Source organism: Pyxicephalus adspersus, chromosome 3 (genome assembly GCF_032062135.1).
Source record: "Pyxicephalus adspersus chromosome 3, UCB_Pads_2.0, whole genome shotgun sequence".
In the NCBI taxonomy this organism is placed as follows: Eukaryota; Metazoa; Chordata; class Amphibia; order Anura; family Pyxicephalidae; genus Pyxicephalus; species Pyxicephalus adspersus.
Window position 1 is genome coordinate 92512527 of NC_092860.1, and position 17926 is coordinate 92530452.

General features: G+C 36.1%; 1 protein-coding gene across 1 annotated transcript in view; it reads right to left on the minus strand.

Moving 5' to 3' along the window:
* Positions 1-9498: 9498 nt before the first annotated feature.
* The window catches only part of COL25A1 (collagen type XXV alpha 1 chain), a 250742-nt gene continuing 242314 nt past the window's right edge, over positions 9499-17926 (minus strand). Inside the window, exon 34 of the mRNA XM_072406817.1 lies at positions 9499-16928. Within this exon, the coding sequence (XP_072262918.1) occupies positions 16926-16928 (3 nt within the window). The 3' untranslated portion in view covers positions 9499-16925. The remainder of the gene's footprint in view (positions 16929-17926) is intronic.

Here is a 17926-nt window from a genome sequence, read left to right on the forward strand (position 1 = left end):
ATCTATCTGCCCTACCACTTAGACCCTAGCAATCACACTAATCTGCCAATGCAACCAGACCTCTGCTACCTATGGGCCATCGGATGCCTAACCTATGCTAGGTGTAACTAGACAGAGGGTGCAGATCAGTAAAGATAACTGAAAGCGCAGAGCACATATATATTTGTGTATATAGCAGATACACTGACTGTAGGGATATCCCAAAGTGATCTCTGATAACAGATATCACATATACCCCAATAATACAGAGGGTAATATTATAATAATGTACTACACACAGACAAGGCAGTCAGTGTGTTCTGGGAGGGATGCAAGCACCTACCCCTGGCTGAGCACATGTTCTCATCTCTATCCCTGGACCTCCTGCATTTCTCTATCTCCTGATGGGGTTTCCCCAGGCCACTGTCAGGGGCAGGAAAACTTCAACAACTTTATTTGCTATTTACAAAGTTACAACTCAGCAAGCAGATATAAAAAGGCAGACCCCTACACTACTATTACCCTACTATCATATTACTATTTGGTGGTAAAGCACTGTCATATGCAAACTTGTATGGTGAGAGCAGTAGCTCCCTTCTGAGCACAGTATGTAGGGTAGTATGTACATTGATCAAAGGCTTTCAAAGGTAAAGGTAAGTAAATGGTTTTTTTACCCAATTTCCACTTTAGGCTATGAAAGGTCCTGATACATGAAACCATAGAATCAAAACTGGATATACTTTATTTTTCACTTACATACACACATACAAAAATATTCTGTATGCCAAATGGTTTTCTATGTACATTAATTACATCAGGACATAGAAGAATCCAATACTTATTAAATACTTTTGGCTGACAGGAGCAATTAGGTAACATAGATTTACATAGTCATCTCAAATGTTCCCCAATTGTAAATCAAGTGTCAACATAACTATGGAAATAATGTGATTTTACAATAGGTGAAAGTCTAATGTTTGACACAATAGAAATAAATTTAAAAACAAATTCTCATGATATATCTTCAGATTATCCTTAAGAATATCAGCATACAGAGCTTCCCAGGGTCCCTATTTCCCAATGTGGAAGGGGTTCACGCTGCTCTCCTAAGTACTACTTCCCCCTCCGTTTAGATTGTAAGCTCTTCTGGACAGGGTCCTCTCCTCCTCCTGTGTCACTATCTGTATCTGTCATTTGCAACTCCTATTTAATGTACAGCACTACATAATATATTGGCTCTATATAAATATTGTTTATTAATAATATTAAAGTAAATCCGCCGTCAATTTTGTATCAGTAATTTTTGGTCCTACGAGATATGTATTACTTAGTCAATGTTTTATTTGATGATATCACAGAATCTGGATCCTGCCTTCCTGAAGAAGCAGTGTATCTGCAGAATTTTATGATTTTTTGCATGTTGAGTCAGCAGGCAGTTGAGGGTTTCCTGACTACCTGAACTTAAATTTATAGTGAAAACACATTTTTAATTTATTATTTTTGACCTGAGTTATGTTCTTTGATTCCTCCCTGATCATCCAATTTTGGTGACAATACCTTGTTAATGGACTTGGGGGGGACAGGAGGAAGAGGTGTGGCTGAGGAGTGTAAAATTTCCCTGCATGAGGAAGAAGCTGCTATTTCATATAAATGTGGAATCAAAAAGTGTTTGTAGCTGGAGAGTTTACAGGTTGACTATGAAAAATCGGGCAACCTCCGGCCCTGAAGTGCGCCAGATTTTTGAAAATTCCAGATTTTTGAAAAGTTATACTTACCTCCACACAGATCAGTCTTCCTCTCGCAGCACCTGCGGACATCTGGCACAGTTCCAGGAAGCAGGCAGCAGGGATGTTCCAGCGTGTATTTAGTGTAGTAAGCAAGACCTAACGGCTAATTCTTCAGAGCGCCATCAAAACATCAGTGGCCAAACAGTGTACTGCAGTCCCTGTATTGAAAATGCAATCCAAAATTCATATCGGTAAACTGAAGGAACTGGATTATCGATGGCCAGATTTTCGATTGTCAGCCTGTATTAGATTTTCTCTCCCCCATTTCACACAACATGCTATTAAGATCACTTTGGTAGGATTCTTAGGGTATTTCTCCTTCAGTTAGAATATTTCACATTGATGTCTTTTATGCTAGAGCAATTGCTGTGCAGGCTACAGACTGGACTGAATTGGTTTTGACAAGGAACCTTGTTTTTCTGTCAGTTACCTTTATCTAACTATTTGGTTGCTTTTCAGTACGTTAATGGCGAGCTCTCAGCTGGTTTTAAACTTAGTCAGGCTAGTTGTATTGTCATCCATAAAGTTTTTGGGCAGTGAATGTCCTGGGCATCCTTAGTGAATTGGCTGATGCTCTATAACACATCCTGGAGGGGGGTTTTGCTGCTGGTACCGGTAGCTCCTCATTGATCTGTCAGTGTTTCGGAGAAGCTTTGGAATCTTGGCTCATACAACTGGCAGGTTTGATAAAACAGTCAGTGGCAGTTTGTACTTAGGAATCGTACAGCAAACTATGGCATCAGTAATGCTTTATGACATTAACTGATGTCTTGTTTACTGAAAATGTGATGAGGTATTGGATGTTTTGTGTCTTTTTTGCACTCTTTGAAATATTGGAATCGATGATATGTAGGTCATGTAAGAGCATGGCTTGATTTCACTAAGGATTTTAATATTTAGCAGGCAGTAAAGGGTTGTAAAACTGATGTGAAAATAAAGGATAAAAGGGAGGCTGGTGACCTTTGAGCTATAGAATTAATAATTTGGTGGGCTGCAACTCAAGTGTCGGGATGAATACACTCCTCAAGTTAGCATTTTCTTTGGACTTCTTTGTTGCATTCTAGGTTAGTGAATTACTTGGTCTTCCGAGGTGAGTTACCATGGGTCCAGAATTTTTGGATGTCTGTTTAAACCCAAGTCCAAAACTCTAAGTAAAGGTGTAATGTTTCAGCTTCATATGATCCTTTTTGTGAGCTGTGTACTATAACATGTTTTGTTGATTGTAGGTTGGCATTTCCACATTTGGATGGCCCATCATTACACAAGAATGGGTCATTTCTGTCTTCTTTTCAATTCTTATTTGATTTATTGGCATTGTCTAGCTATGTTAGGCCCTAATTTAGGATACTATGGAACTATTTTTTTCTGAATAGGGGTTGCGACAGAGTCAGCCGGATGGCGTTGGAGTCCAGGTGATTAGGTATATTGGACGGCAAGAATTTAGAAGGTTTTTGAGATATATGCATCTGCATTTGGTTACAGTCTAAGTTAGGAAATATATGCTTATAGCTTAATGTGTCAGTGTTTTTGTCTATTGGGTTGAATATTAAATTGCATCTCATTACATTACATTACATTTTGTCATGCTTTCATGGATCCTCTCTGATTCACACAAGATTATGTGGAGGTATGAGGCCACAAACTTGGCCCATAGTGCCACATCATAGTTGGTGTCTGCCTTTTTCTCACAGAGTAATTGTTATATCTATGAAAATGTGTTATGTATGATATAGGTTTTTTCAAGTCATAGATTTTCACCTATGTTGAGTTTCGTTGTTCTTCCTTACATACACTATATAGTACACTTGAGTACAGTATGACAAATAGGGTTCTGACTGGTAAAAGTAAGCCAGCAGCTCCTTCTATTTTCAGTATAATAGTGACCACTGATAGATAAGACTTTACTACTTTGCAGCATTGTGGTTAGTTTTGTCTGTTCTAATGGGTAATAGTTTAGATTTTCTCCAAGGTTCTGATGCAGCAAACCTGTGAAATAAAAAAAATAAAAAATAGTTTAATTTCTTTTAATTTCATTTCTTCCCAACTTTATTAGCACAAACCTAACTCCTATTAACCTTATTTAACTCCTTACACCTCCTACCCTCTATAGTTGTTATACTAACTGAACATTTTTAGTTTACCATTCTCATGCTGTCTTTTTATGTTTTTAATTATTTGGCAGTGTTGAAAGAAAGAAAAATAAAATACAATGTGTAGGTCAGAAACCTTGAGTTTTGATAAATAGGGCAAAGAACAGAACATATTTCTATTGATGGTAATCATGGTTGTTGAAAACTATCACTTTACTGTAAATATATCTATTACTGTAAAATGAATAGGAGCAGCAGAGGAAAAACACACATATACCTACAAGTACATTTTAATTTATATCACTATTATAATATCATTTAAAAAAAAAAAAAAAAAAAAAAATATATATATATATATATATATATATATATATATATATATATATATAATACTTGATGCCTGTACTTTTGTAGTCAGCTTTTCTACCCATTTGCCCTGCTCAGATTCATTAACAGCTGTGCTACAAATAGCCCTACAATGTGAAACACAAACCAGGAAAAAGAGGAACATACTTGCCCTGACGTTATGCCACTGTTTGCTCTTTACCAGTGCAGCCATGTCTTCTGCACACCTGAAGACGATGAGAAGAGTGGCAATGGTGATCACAAAATAAAGGTTAAAAAAAGCACATGACAATTTTTTTGAAGATCAATAATAATTTGCCAATTTTAAAATTCTAAATGGTGTTTGAACAATATGTAAATCATTATATTGAAAGCAATTTATTTGACATGGAAACATTGACCGTCTCACTTTAATACCTGGGCTTGATACAATTGTTTCTCATCGTATGTTCAGTTTGGAATTATTAATTTTTTTTTTCATTAACAATCGCTTTTATTGAGGTATAGTAGCAAAAAACAAATACAAAAAGTCACTCAAGTTCAAAAAAAAGGGACATGAAAAATTAAAATAAAACAAGACAATACAGAATATCAAATACACGGTATACAAGGAAATAAGGAAAGGAGAAGGGGGAAAAGTCTGTGCTTCTGAGTCCTCCAGAATACCACTGAACAGAACAGAATACAAAATAAGTACTAAAGCAAGTGAGCTCTTAGAGGGCCGTGGAGCCCCAGGGAGTAGGGTGACTAAATAATCTAGGGGTCCCACACCTCCAAAAACCGGTCAAGGTTTTCAGTCAAAATGCTGGTCAGGTCCTTATTTACCATAAATACATCCAGTCTAGACTTAACGTCACTGAAGGCCACTCCCTCAGTCCTCCAAGCCCTGGCTATTGGTTGTTGAGCTGCCATTAAAACAAGGGTTGCCAGGTTTCAAGAGGGCTGAGAGAGGGCCAAACCTAGAGGGTGTAGGAGAGCACGCCATGGATCCCGGATCATGGGTCTTTTCAGCAAAGAACCGATTGGGTTGTGTACTGATTGCCAAAACTGGATAGTTTAAGACATGTCCACCACATATGAAGCATATCACTGATGGCATCACAGCCTTTAAAACATCGACCCGTTGATTCAGGATCAAAGCGTGCCAACCTTGTGGGGGTCTAATACTATCGTAATAATACCTTGTACGCAGATTCCTGTAAGGTCACAATAAAAGAACAGGAGGATATAGACCTCCATACATCTTCCCACACCTTCTCAGGTTGGTTGCAACACATAAAACTTTTATTTTCAAGTCTAGTTTGTTTTAAGTGTCATGAACATGATTTAACATTTTTAAAGGCAAATATCCAACATATGCCTTCTTTTATAGATGTTTCTTTTGTATTTTTTTTATTAATATATAATGAAAATTATTCTATAATAAATAACAGTACCACTTTGTGCACCTAGTCCTAGGATGTTTCTTGAGAAAGATTGTAATACAAGGGAGCCTCCTGGTAAAAAGAAAGGAATGACACACTAATCAGCCCTACAAAGCTCAGAAACTGTTCCTAGTATGTAACAACTTTTTTTTTTTTAATAAACATTTGATTATTCTGGGTATTTATTAGTTTTATGAATAATTCATACAATTTTAAACAAACACATAGATTATGTACATTATTTTTCAGTAATTCTTCGTATATATATATTATAGAGAGTTTAAATTTTTTATATGTTCAGTTTAATATTGTAATGCAGAACAGTAGAAGCATCACCTTTAATAAATTATTACAAATATATTTGCATAACATTTGCATCACGTTGGAAATTTTAATGCCCAATAGCAAATGTTCATATATCTATTTGGCCTATCAGTGTACATAAGGCTGCAACTGGCAATAAAATAGTTGCATATAATAAATAATTAAATAATATTTGTGTTTAACTCACTTCTTGCTGAAACTATCACCTCTTACTATAGGTACAAAACAAAACAATATACCTATAAGTGTAGGAATGGCCATTTTTATCCCAGTGATAGAGTTGATAGTGCATACACGTAAACATTAGGGCCTTCTACTTAAAATTAAAGTTAAAATTGCCAGTCAGGACATGGGAACAACACTTCCTATATACAAACAACTGCAAAAGCAGTATTGCTTTCAGAAAAAAAAAATATCAACTTGCTGATCATGGATTGACACATTTCTTGATCATCTGTTTTTTAGCTTTGTACCAAACAACAGAGTTTACTTTAAATATGTAATATTGCAAGCAGGAATTTGAGTGACATAAAGGTCACAGGAATTGTGTTTATTTCTAAGTTTATTTATGGGTAAAATTGGTGGTCCGGGATACACACAGCTGTACTTGGAGCATTAGAGTAGCTTAGACTACAGACAGTCCTTTGGCTGCCCTTTTACTGACTCATCATGCTGGCCAGTATAAACTTTGAAAATTATAAACTTGAAGGGACCTAAAATCCCCAGAGCTTACACAGAAGTGATGGTAAGTTCTAAAAGGATGGTAACACTGCTCTAAAATAAATCATTTAACTTTACTTTGCAAGCTGAATATGGTGACTATGGTTAAGAGTGTACAATTTGCCCATACTAACCAAAGTAACATCTTTATTGGAGACACCAGGGACATGCAAATTTACCCCCCACCCTGATCTACTGAAAGCGCTTCAGTCCATTGATGCCAGAAACCTGCACATGGCTCAGCAACCGCCTCTCCACCACCACTGCACTCTGGTGATTTTATTGTATTTTTAGAAAGCTTGGGGATTCTCAATCTCCATACCTGGAATTATATGGAATGTCACTTACCAAGTTGGCCCAAGTAGGAAGCGCACCTGTCACATTGTTTGGCATTAACAGTTCATAATAAATGTAAACTTTGTATTACCACTTCCAGTCTTTTAAGATATAATGTTCTAAATTGTTACAAATAAGTCTCATCATATTCTAATTATTCTTTATTTTCTGACTGCCTATAACTCTGTTATTGAAAAAATATATTTATGGACACTTTATTGCTAGAAAGGTCAGTCCAAAATGTCTTTTCCCAAGCCCCACATTTTTTTGGTATTAGGAGATTTCCAAGTGGTTCCAGATCAGCAGGAAACTATAATCTAGGCATTGTGCTTAGGGTCTGTTCCAAGGCCTCCTTCAATTTGGACTTTTTTGCTAATAATTATAGAAAAGCCTTCTTAGGGTCATGTGTTATTATTTTCAAGCAGTATAGAGGTCACAGTGATTGAACTTTTGATTTTTATGGTAACTGTACTTTGCACATTGCTCATTCTAAGCCTTAAGATCTTTCATAATCATCTAAAAATAAAACACTCAAACTACTTTGTTAACACACATACAAAATTTGCCAATAACAAAAAAAAAGTTGAACTGTTTATTAGGTAGTGACCATGAGTGGTGTTAAACCTTAGCAATCCGCATTTTAAATCCAGTTGGCCAAGCTTTACAGATTTATTTACCAAGGCAGAGAAAAGTTCAATAGTAGGTAGAGTGCAATCCCTCCTCTATACAGTTAGAATTAATCATGCTGAACCCAGCTTCTCCCACAGCCTTTCTCTTTCTCACCCTTCTGCTTCTAACCACATTCCCATTAACTCAACTCACAGATTCTTACCCCATTTCTCTTGTGGTCCATCAAATGCCAGATATGTTTATAACAAACTAACATATATGCACATCCTTCTCCTATCCAATCTCTGAACTTCCTGGCTCTCACTAAAACTTGTCTTTCACCTTCTGACTCTGCCACTGAGCCTGCATTCCCCCGATGGAGGCCTGCACTTTGCACATACCCCCAGGCCTGGCAACAGAGCAAGTGGTGGCGTGGTTCTGATTCTCTCCCCCAATTGTAAATATAGAGACCTTCCTACCCTGTCTTTTGAAGTTCATTCTATCCATCTTTTTCTACCCATATCCCTCATTGTTGCTGTTGCATCTATTGCTACCCATGGCCCAATCTCTCAATTTTTTACAACATTGCCTACGGGTTCCCAAGCATTCTTTCCCATGACCTGCCCACTGTCACCCTTTGTGACTTGAATGTTGCAGTGGATGACCCCAAACATCCTTCCTCCACCAAACTGCGATTACCATCTCCTTTGAAATAACACAGAACATTAACAGCCACACACACATTGCCAGACACACACTGGATCTTGTCTTTTCCAAACAATGCAATCACACCCACCTTGGCAGCGCACCATTTCCCCCTTCTGACTACAGCCTTCTTACCTTCAAATATAACACACATACATCCCTGTTTTCTTTTAGCTCCTCCAGTGACCTACTAATGATTTCCTTGCTCATAGTTACCACTAGGGAAATAAACATCTCCCAGATAAAAACCCTATGGACATAGTTGATCCAGAGGAATGCAAAAAAAAAAAAAAAACCCTGGTACAATTTACTCCAACAGGGGTAAATATGTCTTCCTGATTCCATGAGGCAATCGGATGTTCCCTGGATCAACAGTCTTTGTTGGCTCTACTTTAAATCTTTAATACCCAGTTCCATTCTGTGCTTCTAGAAAAGCATCTAGCTCATTCTTAAAGCTCTATAGTAGTTGCTGAAATCACTTCCTGAGGGAGCCTATTCCAAATTTTCATAGACCTTACAGTGAAGAATACCTTCCTTATTGGGAGATTAAACTTCTTTTCCTCCAGACGCAAAGTGCCCCCTTGTCCTTTGCATTGCTTATAACCTCTTCCCAAGCACGATTCAGAGACTTCTCCAACTTGTCCAACTTTCTGAACATTTTTTAAGAGCCCTTAAAACCCTTCTTCCCAAACTTGCCTATCTTCTGCCTGCCTCCTAAATTTTTACTACTTAGCTACCCTTCCGTGCCCTCCCTCTTTGTGTACTATTTTTTTCCCACCACTTTACTGTAAGCTCTTTTGGGAAGGTTCCTCTCCTCCCCCTGTGCAACTGTTTCTATCTGTCATTTGCAACCCCTATTTAATGTACAGCTCTGTCGCGCTTTAAAAATACAGTTTAATATTGTTATTAATAATAATAATCAATAAACACATGCTATATACCTTGATTGTACAAATACAATTATTTGTAAGATATGATACCCCCTATTGTACTCTCTTGTGTTCCCCATTAACTTTACCTTTTATTTGTACCATTCAGGAAAACAGTACTTACCATTCTGGATGGATAAATGTTTCAGGGCATCATGGTAGACTGTGACATATTTAAATGGCTGTCATAGTGAATATGTACATATCCTTGATAATCACATGCATGAACAAATTAAGTCTTTAGACAATGGGAGAGTAATACTTTAATTACACACTTTTTACATTATGAAAATATGCCATACATAGTGTAAAAATAAATCTGAAGATCAGCTTATCACCATGAACAATAAATGCAAATAAAGTACAAACCCCGGTCATGTCCAATGTATGGTGAGCAATAAAACAAAATTCATGTCTTCCAAAGACAAAGAAATACATATGTAAAAAAGTAAAACTGCATGACTGACAATAACTAACAGTCATGAGTAAAGGCAAACGTGGATGTTTTTGCGTTCAGTGACAAGAAATATACCTCTAGTGATAAGACACACGTGATCCTATTCAAAATATTGGCAAAGCTGTGTCGATCTACAACATATCTTTTGGTCTTGTTAGTTTCAGCTTAAGCATATAGATCAACTGCATATATATATATATATATATATAATACAAATCTATTGAGGTTTATTTTCCCTAGAGTAGCTGGCCAATAATCTCTGGTACCATCTGTTTAATTCTTAAATCATGCTGGTATTTTTATTTCTTTTAATTTAAAACAAAGAATGAGGAGTTTAGAAACCTATTGCAACTATTCAAAATGAATACTGAGCTAGACTGGCGTCAATACAGTGATTTTGCTTTAGGTTGCTGAAATTAAAATCCAGCACTTTTTACTTTTAAGGCTATATATGCTTGAGTAAAATAAAAAAAAAATATGACGTTGTGCATTATAATCACCCAGCATTTTATTGTATCGCAGATTGAATCAACCAGTCAGAAATGCTTTTATTTGATGATGACAGTGTGATAACAGTGGTTGATGACAAGTGTTGTAGTTCCTTGGTGTACATTACACATCAGAAAGTCATATGATTGCTCTAGATGATCACATGTGCCTTAAACTTTAGTTTCTCTTAAATACGGCCATCACTGATCACAACATCCACTATATATATGCTTATATATATATATATATATATATATATATATATATATATATATAATCAATAGCAGCCTAATGCCTAAAGAACCCTTTCTTTCAGAGTCATTCTGCATTCTGCAATTAAAATAACCAATCTACAACAGTGTTATAAAAAGTAAATACAAAATGAGCAAAAATATGTATATCTTAACAGAAAAGAAAGATACATACATCAAAAACTGACAAAAATATATACTTCATTGTATTCACGTCTGAAATAAGTTCTATCTGGACTAATGAAAAAATCATTACTGAATCCATTTATCAAAGACAATTGTATTGTGAGGTTTGTGATGGTGTACAGATGTCACTAATGGCATAAGACAAGCAAACTATTATAGGCATCGGAAAAGTGCACCATTTTCATATTGCTGCTGCAGGATGCTCTGACACACGCTGCTGATGCACTGAATTGCACTGGGGAATCCAGGTGGATAAGCAAATGCATCAAAGTTCGTACCATCAGCTGGGTTTAAAGGGGCCCTGCTGAGCCCTACAGCAACATTTTTAAATGGAGTTCCCAAGGATTAAAATCAATGCCTTTGATCTGCTATGCAAGCATTAGTGACAAGAGTGTTTTAAATTAGTAAAAATACATACTTATCAAAAGTAGCAAGAAAAGTATCAATGACAGTTTTGTGCATTAGAATTACATCTGAGCACTTTAATTGAATCAATCTCTTACCCAAATTCTCAAACTGTTCACATTTAAATTGAAAATGACCACGCACACTAAACATGACTAAGGTTTTAGCTAATATCCTTAAACATCTCTCTTCTCCCCATGTGTAATGTCACTTTTTTAGCTGACTTGACCATATACCATGTATCCCTTCATCTTAGCTACCATGGTATCATTACAGAGGCTGCAAAAGATTTATCCTTGAAAGCCAAGAGAAGGAGTCCAAAGTTTCCCCTGTGAACAGTCGGGGGTGGAGATGTCAATGCAGGGAAGACAGGGACAGGTCTCTCCACTGATCTTATAGCTCCGCATTCTACAGCTGTCAACTGATTTAGAGATAGTGGATCGCCGGTAATTGTAATTACCAGGAATTTAATAATACATTTCTAGGTAAAGTATCATCCAACATGGCTTCAATAGTTATGACGCCATTAAAGCAACAAAATTAGTGGAGAATAATACTAGAATTGTTGTTCTTATAAATCAAACTACAACTGAGAAATACTTTTCAACACAGAATATAGGTAGAGGAATATAGAACACTAGAGATTATATCGATAGCCTTTCTATTTAATAACAAGCTTATCAGGGAAGTCATACTCTTTGCAGAGAGGGGATTCCAGTGTCAGTGTAGTTAGTGCACAATCCCTGAGGAGACAAATCTCTATGGGGCACATGTATGAGCTAGTATTCCCACTTTGTTGGTGTGATCTTTGTATTTGTTTCATATGCATATCACAGCAGGACATATTAATACACCTGCCAATAATTCGGAAACAATGGAGAGGGGTTTGCACAACAATGTATAACATGTCAGGAGCCCTTGAGTGCAAAAGAGTTGCATGTAGAGCTGCTGACACAAGAAAAAGTGTTAGGTTGTCAGAGTGAGCCCTCTGCAGTGCAAATCTGGATAAAATGCCGGTGTCTTTGGGCTCAGAAACAACAGCTATTACTTATTGTCTACCATTACCATTACTTAGTGTCTGAACACCAATCAGAAGGTTACTGTGCAGGGTCAGTGCTCTATGGGAATCCTAAAATATCTGGATCTGCTTGATCTGTTGCTTAAAAGGTATTACCGGAAACATTTTGTGTATTCTGCGATTACAAATGCCTGGATTAAAGTTCTGCCGAGCATGAATATAGAGTAATGGCAACAACAAGCAAAATAAAATAACAGTTGTTCTTGTTCTATGTGAGAATCAGAGCTGCCTTGTGTTAGCTTTTATATGGTGTATCTATGTTATAGATTCTAAAGTACTCTCCATGCATACCATATAATATACAATATATACTGTAAAATGGGGATAAGATATCACCAGCTTTTTATGGGTTACAGAGGTTGCAGCCCGTGCTCTGAAAAGTTGACCTTTATATCTGTACCAAAATAACTAGAAATGATAGGCTATTACAGAATCTAATAGCACTGTGATGTAACAGTAAGGTTTTTGAAGTAAATAAACATAATATAAGCTTAAAGTGACCTAGAACCAAGATCATGCACACTAATGTATTTACATATTCTGAGCAAGCGGTAAAAACACTTTAAAGCATTCATTTTTGTATCTGCAGTCATTCTGGAGAAAATTTAAGCTGATCTCTGGGCCTCTCCCCATCTCCCAGTTACTACAAACTGTCTTTTAAAACAAAATGCCCTTTTATGCACAATTTCAGTCACAAGATACTCGAGTCCAGAGCCTTTCTTCAAGTGTCCACATCACTGTCCTGCAGTGGGATCCTCTTAGGATCCAGAGGAGAGTTTGCATGTGATCTGGGGACCGTGATTGGAGTTGGAATAGCAGTTCCACAAACCTGGAAACAGTGCTGTAAAGGGATTATGTTTTTGAGATGGGATTTAATGTTTAAGGTTCACAAATGGTTTACTTAAGTCTTAGCTCCTTATTACTTTCTGTTGCCCAATAATCTTGGGGTTCTTCCATCTGTATATTGTAAAAAACAAAAGGTGTTTCTAACTTGTTGGAAACCAAATGAAAGTGGATACTACAGTGTTTATTGTAATATTTATGAACTAATGAGTTTACAATACAAACACATAGGGAGGCCAGTGGTTCTAATGATCTCTTATTGCTTGTTAAGAATATGTAGATTGTTTAATGTTCATTGTCTGGAAAGAGGTGCACTATAAGGTGTTGAAAAACATAATATCATAACAGCATTAAGTCATTAATAATCATTTATGTACATGGATATTCTGTTTGCCAACTTATCATAAGTATGAACTGCTCTGTAGCAGAAATAAATGATGAGCTTTATTACACTCCTACAAGAAAGTCAACAGTGACATTAAAATAGAGAAAAGGAACCATCATGCATGCCTTAAATGCATTTGATTTTGCCCCTTATTTAGCATACAAAGCTATAGTTGGAAAATGAAATCTTATCCTCACATAATGACTAAACCAATAAAAAAAATCATATAAATGATATAAAGCTAAAATCTGTAAAAATACAGAAAGAAGTATAGTAAATGTGCTGTGAATTATTTAACAATTAATGCAATAATTGCATTCTCTGAGCAAAACGTAACAGCTATTTATATTTTTCAGTCATATAAAGACTACTTTATAACAGAAACATGTTTTTTTCTACAAAAAATAAAAGCCAGTTAAGGAATGCAAACATGTGTGTGGTATGTATTATATGCATGGGAATGAGGATGGCAATTTGGTAATGACTCTAAGTGATCCAGCCATTTCCAAGAATTATACAGATATCTACTAATCAACATTGCCCCTATGTTCCTGTTCTCTAGGCACTGGCATTTTCTGGGAACAATGTTAACATGATATTACACTGTACTTTGATGTGTGTCATCTGACAGGATAACTGAAAAAGAAATAAACAGCTACAACTGAAAGTTATGACTTAACGCTAAAGCTCAACTCTAGGCCTAAAAGTTGACTGCCTGAGATCCCATTGTAAAGATTTACTACTCCTCCTGTCTTGGTGATTCAACAGGAAATCTCCCAGGTACACACATCCACAAAGGCACTAACCCTTGACTATTCCCTAAAAATGTGATTATGTTTCTCATCAGAAAAAACCTGGCAGCAGTTTACTCTATCTAAAAAAATTAGCTTGAAGCTGGGGTAAAACAGAAATAGAGGAGGTAAGTATAGTCAAATACTGAACCAAACATAAAATATACCAAGGTTATTGCCATTATTGACTGAAAGTTTAAAATCCTTCTGGCTGACACAGTTACGAATGCACACCTTGATCCGGGTACAGCATAGGAAGAAGGGAGAATTGACTGGGGGGAGCTGGAAAAAGGGGGTCAGATTTAAAAACAGCTGAGTGGCTGACATAAGGGATAGGTTCTAAAGTCTCACCAACTCAGCTCATATTGTTTTTATTATTGGATGTTTTAATTTGGTTTCAATTTACATTTGAATACTGTCATATTGGTTTTGTCGCCCATCATTTTTTGGTCTACGCTCTGCCCAAGTCAAATACAATGAAACCAATTATTGGTAATGACCTAACTAAGCTCTAAAACTGGTGTGGTATAAAAGATCTGAAATAAAAATTACTTACAGAAATCTATTTGAGTGTATCTGTGTTCAAATACAACCAAATGAGAAACCATCCACATATAGCACTAAGTCGGCTTACAACAACCATTTGAGATTTACATAATAAAACATACTACCTGATGGAGCTAACCAAAAGTGAATTATGTATTTCTGACAAAATAAAAAAAATCAAAGATTGAACAATTGTATTTTTGAACCTATAAACTTGTATTACTTGAACCTATATTCAAGTAAAAATTTAGTATTTTCTGAAATATGTAACAATGTTGGTAAGTGCGGGAAACCGTATTTTAACTTTTGGCAAAAAAAGTGAAACTAGTGAAAAAAAAAGTAAAAGAAGTGAAATACCATTCTCCTCCTTTTTGAAAATACTTCCACATGATATGTGGGAACTTCAATAAATACTATAGATGTGTTTTCATTCTTTAGCATAAAGCAAGGTAAGACCTAAGGGTAAGCCTCTGCAGGAATTTATTTTGTGACATTAACCTGTATTTCTCAGATTTAGTATCTGAGAGAGCTACCCAAAGTCACCCTATTACAGGCAAACCTCTTACAAAGAAGAACCATTGGGTCACTACATCATAGCCATACAGAGGGGGATCTGTGTAGCTACTTTGAATATATTTGTTTAAAAAACATTTATATGAAATATATCCTCAATATGTCCACAAAATGTATGATTGCCATGCGAAGATAGACAAAATTGTGCTTTTCAAGACAGCATCATACAAAGTATTTGTAGACACAGTAAAACACAACCTGACCAGAAAACATTGCCTACTCACATATAAGTATCTATATGCAGTGTGCCCATCAATTAAAAGAAAACGCACTGAAAAACTGTCTTAGGTGAACACATTACTGGCATTTTTTCTTTTTAAGTAGAATAAAACCAAAAATAAACATTTCTTTTGCACCAATAATAAGACATAGACTAATAATATATTACATCTATAAATGTATAAGCAGCTATACATCGGTTTGGGTTTGGAAAATGCAACTAAAATCAGTCACATAATGATGTGACCACTATGCACTAACATGTAGTCTGTTCAATACATCAATGCTTTTACCAAGGCTTTGTGAATAAAGTACAACAGCAATAATAAGGCATGATGACTGATTATCAGCATGTTAGGCAGATGCACAAAGCAAAACCCTTTGGCGACCACAACACCTACTGTGGCTGGATTTTTACCCATGTACTGCACATTACAAAACTTCTTCATAAAAATAATGAAAACGTGAATGCATTATATCATTATTAGCCAGATCCTGCCACACAGGGCCATACGTTTTACTTGTATCAGAGAAATAAAGGATCTCTGGTATAGAGGATCTCGAACACCATTTAGTTTATAATAAAAACATGAGCCAGGATTGGTCTGTGAATGAAAAACTAGGTCTTTCCATTTTTGGTAGAACTTATCCATTGTCATATTTCTTATGCAACACAGGATGCAGCCTCTCAGACAACTCAACTCCAAACTTTGCGGCATCCATGGAACATACTTGACAACTGTTATATGCCCGTCTTCTACTTCCAGGAGGGCTGTGGTTAGCACGGAATGAAAAGATGCAGAAGACAATCAGGACCTTTGAGCCTCAGTAGTAGATCTGGGCTTGTCAAGTAGGAGATGATACATTGCTGGATGGATCTCCGAAAAACAATAACACAGGCTCTTTTATCTCAACCGCCTTATCTCTTCCTTGCTACAAGCCATGGTGTTACCCCCTTCAATTGAATGAAAGTAAGAAGGGATTTGGGTAAGTAGTCACAAGGATAATCATCTAGCATGTAAGGTTCAGCCACTCAGCAAACTCCGGCAACATCATGCATGTCATTAGTCTGTACAAACATTGAGACGACACAAGTACTGGTGCTATTTGGCATAGGGGTTCAGTTGGAAATGAGTTGCAAAAAGAGTTATTAGTCAGTATACGGAAAAATGTCTTCGACACATGGACTTTCATGATATCACAAGCCTAGTGTGGATGTTTATGTGCTAAGCACTAACATAAAGAGTCAAATAAACTCATGGTCAGGTAACTCCACAGTTCCAAAGCTTCCACCAGCAGTGTTCACTATTGCCAAATAGCTTGTGCAAGAAGACAAAAGATGGATGTAGAAGAAGGTATATGTAAACGTATGAAGTCATTCTTTTAAATGTTTTTCTATAAATATACTGTCAGTTTTAATTATTTACAACTTCATGCTCACATGGTTAGACTTGTCACTGCAAAAAGAAATAGGAAAACAGCAGTAAGTATCAGGCAGTTCAGGCAAAACCAAACAGTGCAGTCATTTTTGCTCTACGTAAATCTTTTAAGGTCTATGGCAGTAATGATATAGCATGCAATGCTAACATTCACCTAAAGGATATCCACATCAGAAATATATCCCCACCAGAGCCAACCTTAAGTTTGAGAGGGCAGAAAGGGCATCCTGGACAGCTAGCATTTAGGAGGTGTTTAGGCATAAGATGGTTCCCCGTTACTAAAAAAGGGAATCATTTAAAGCGAACTAAAATAAAACAATTGCATACTCAAATTGAATGGACACTTAGAAGACCCAGGTGCACAGCTTAAATGCAGAAGCAGCTTTTTTTTTGTTTTGTGAATAATTGTACTAAACACTTATCAGTAGGATATGTATAGGCAATGTTTCAAAGTCATTCAAAACCCTTATATGTAGGCCACAACATGCCTAAGGATCAATCCTTTAAAATAATTCCCTGCCTCTGCAATTGCAAAATACAGGTAATTATTCATTAAAAAAATGATGAATGTTGACCTAAGTTTCTTTGCAGGAGCCACACTCCCACACTCAAAAAAACTCAGCATTTCATAGTCAAAAATAAACCATTCAAAACGTGCGTAGCTTTAACAAAAACAACTGGTTTAATAATGAGGGAAAGTTATTGTTGCTATACATGTTTTTGTATTTTGACATTTAATGGACCCTAAAAATAGTAGACCGAATAATCCTACTGAATGAAAGCCCATATATACATCAATCCTTTAGATGTCACACCTCTAATATCATAAAGCATAGTTTGTTTGACATGAACATGGGAGTTTATGGCATCAATTACAGTTATACTTACATCGATTTATATTATAAACATTGATTTATAAAATACAAACATAGTTCAAATGTTCAGTGCAACAACCATGTGTTCAACTTTCATTGATGAAATGGTTATTAAACCATGTTAAACTGTAGTTGGTATTA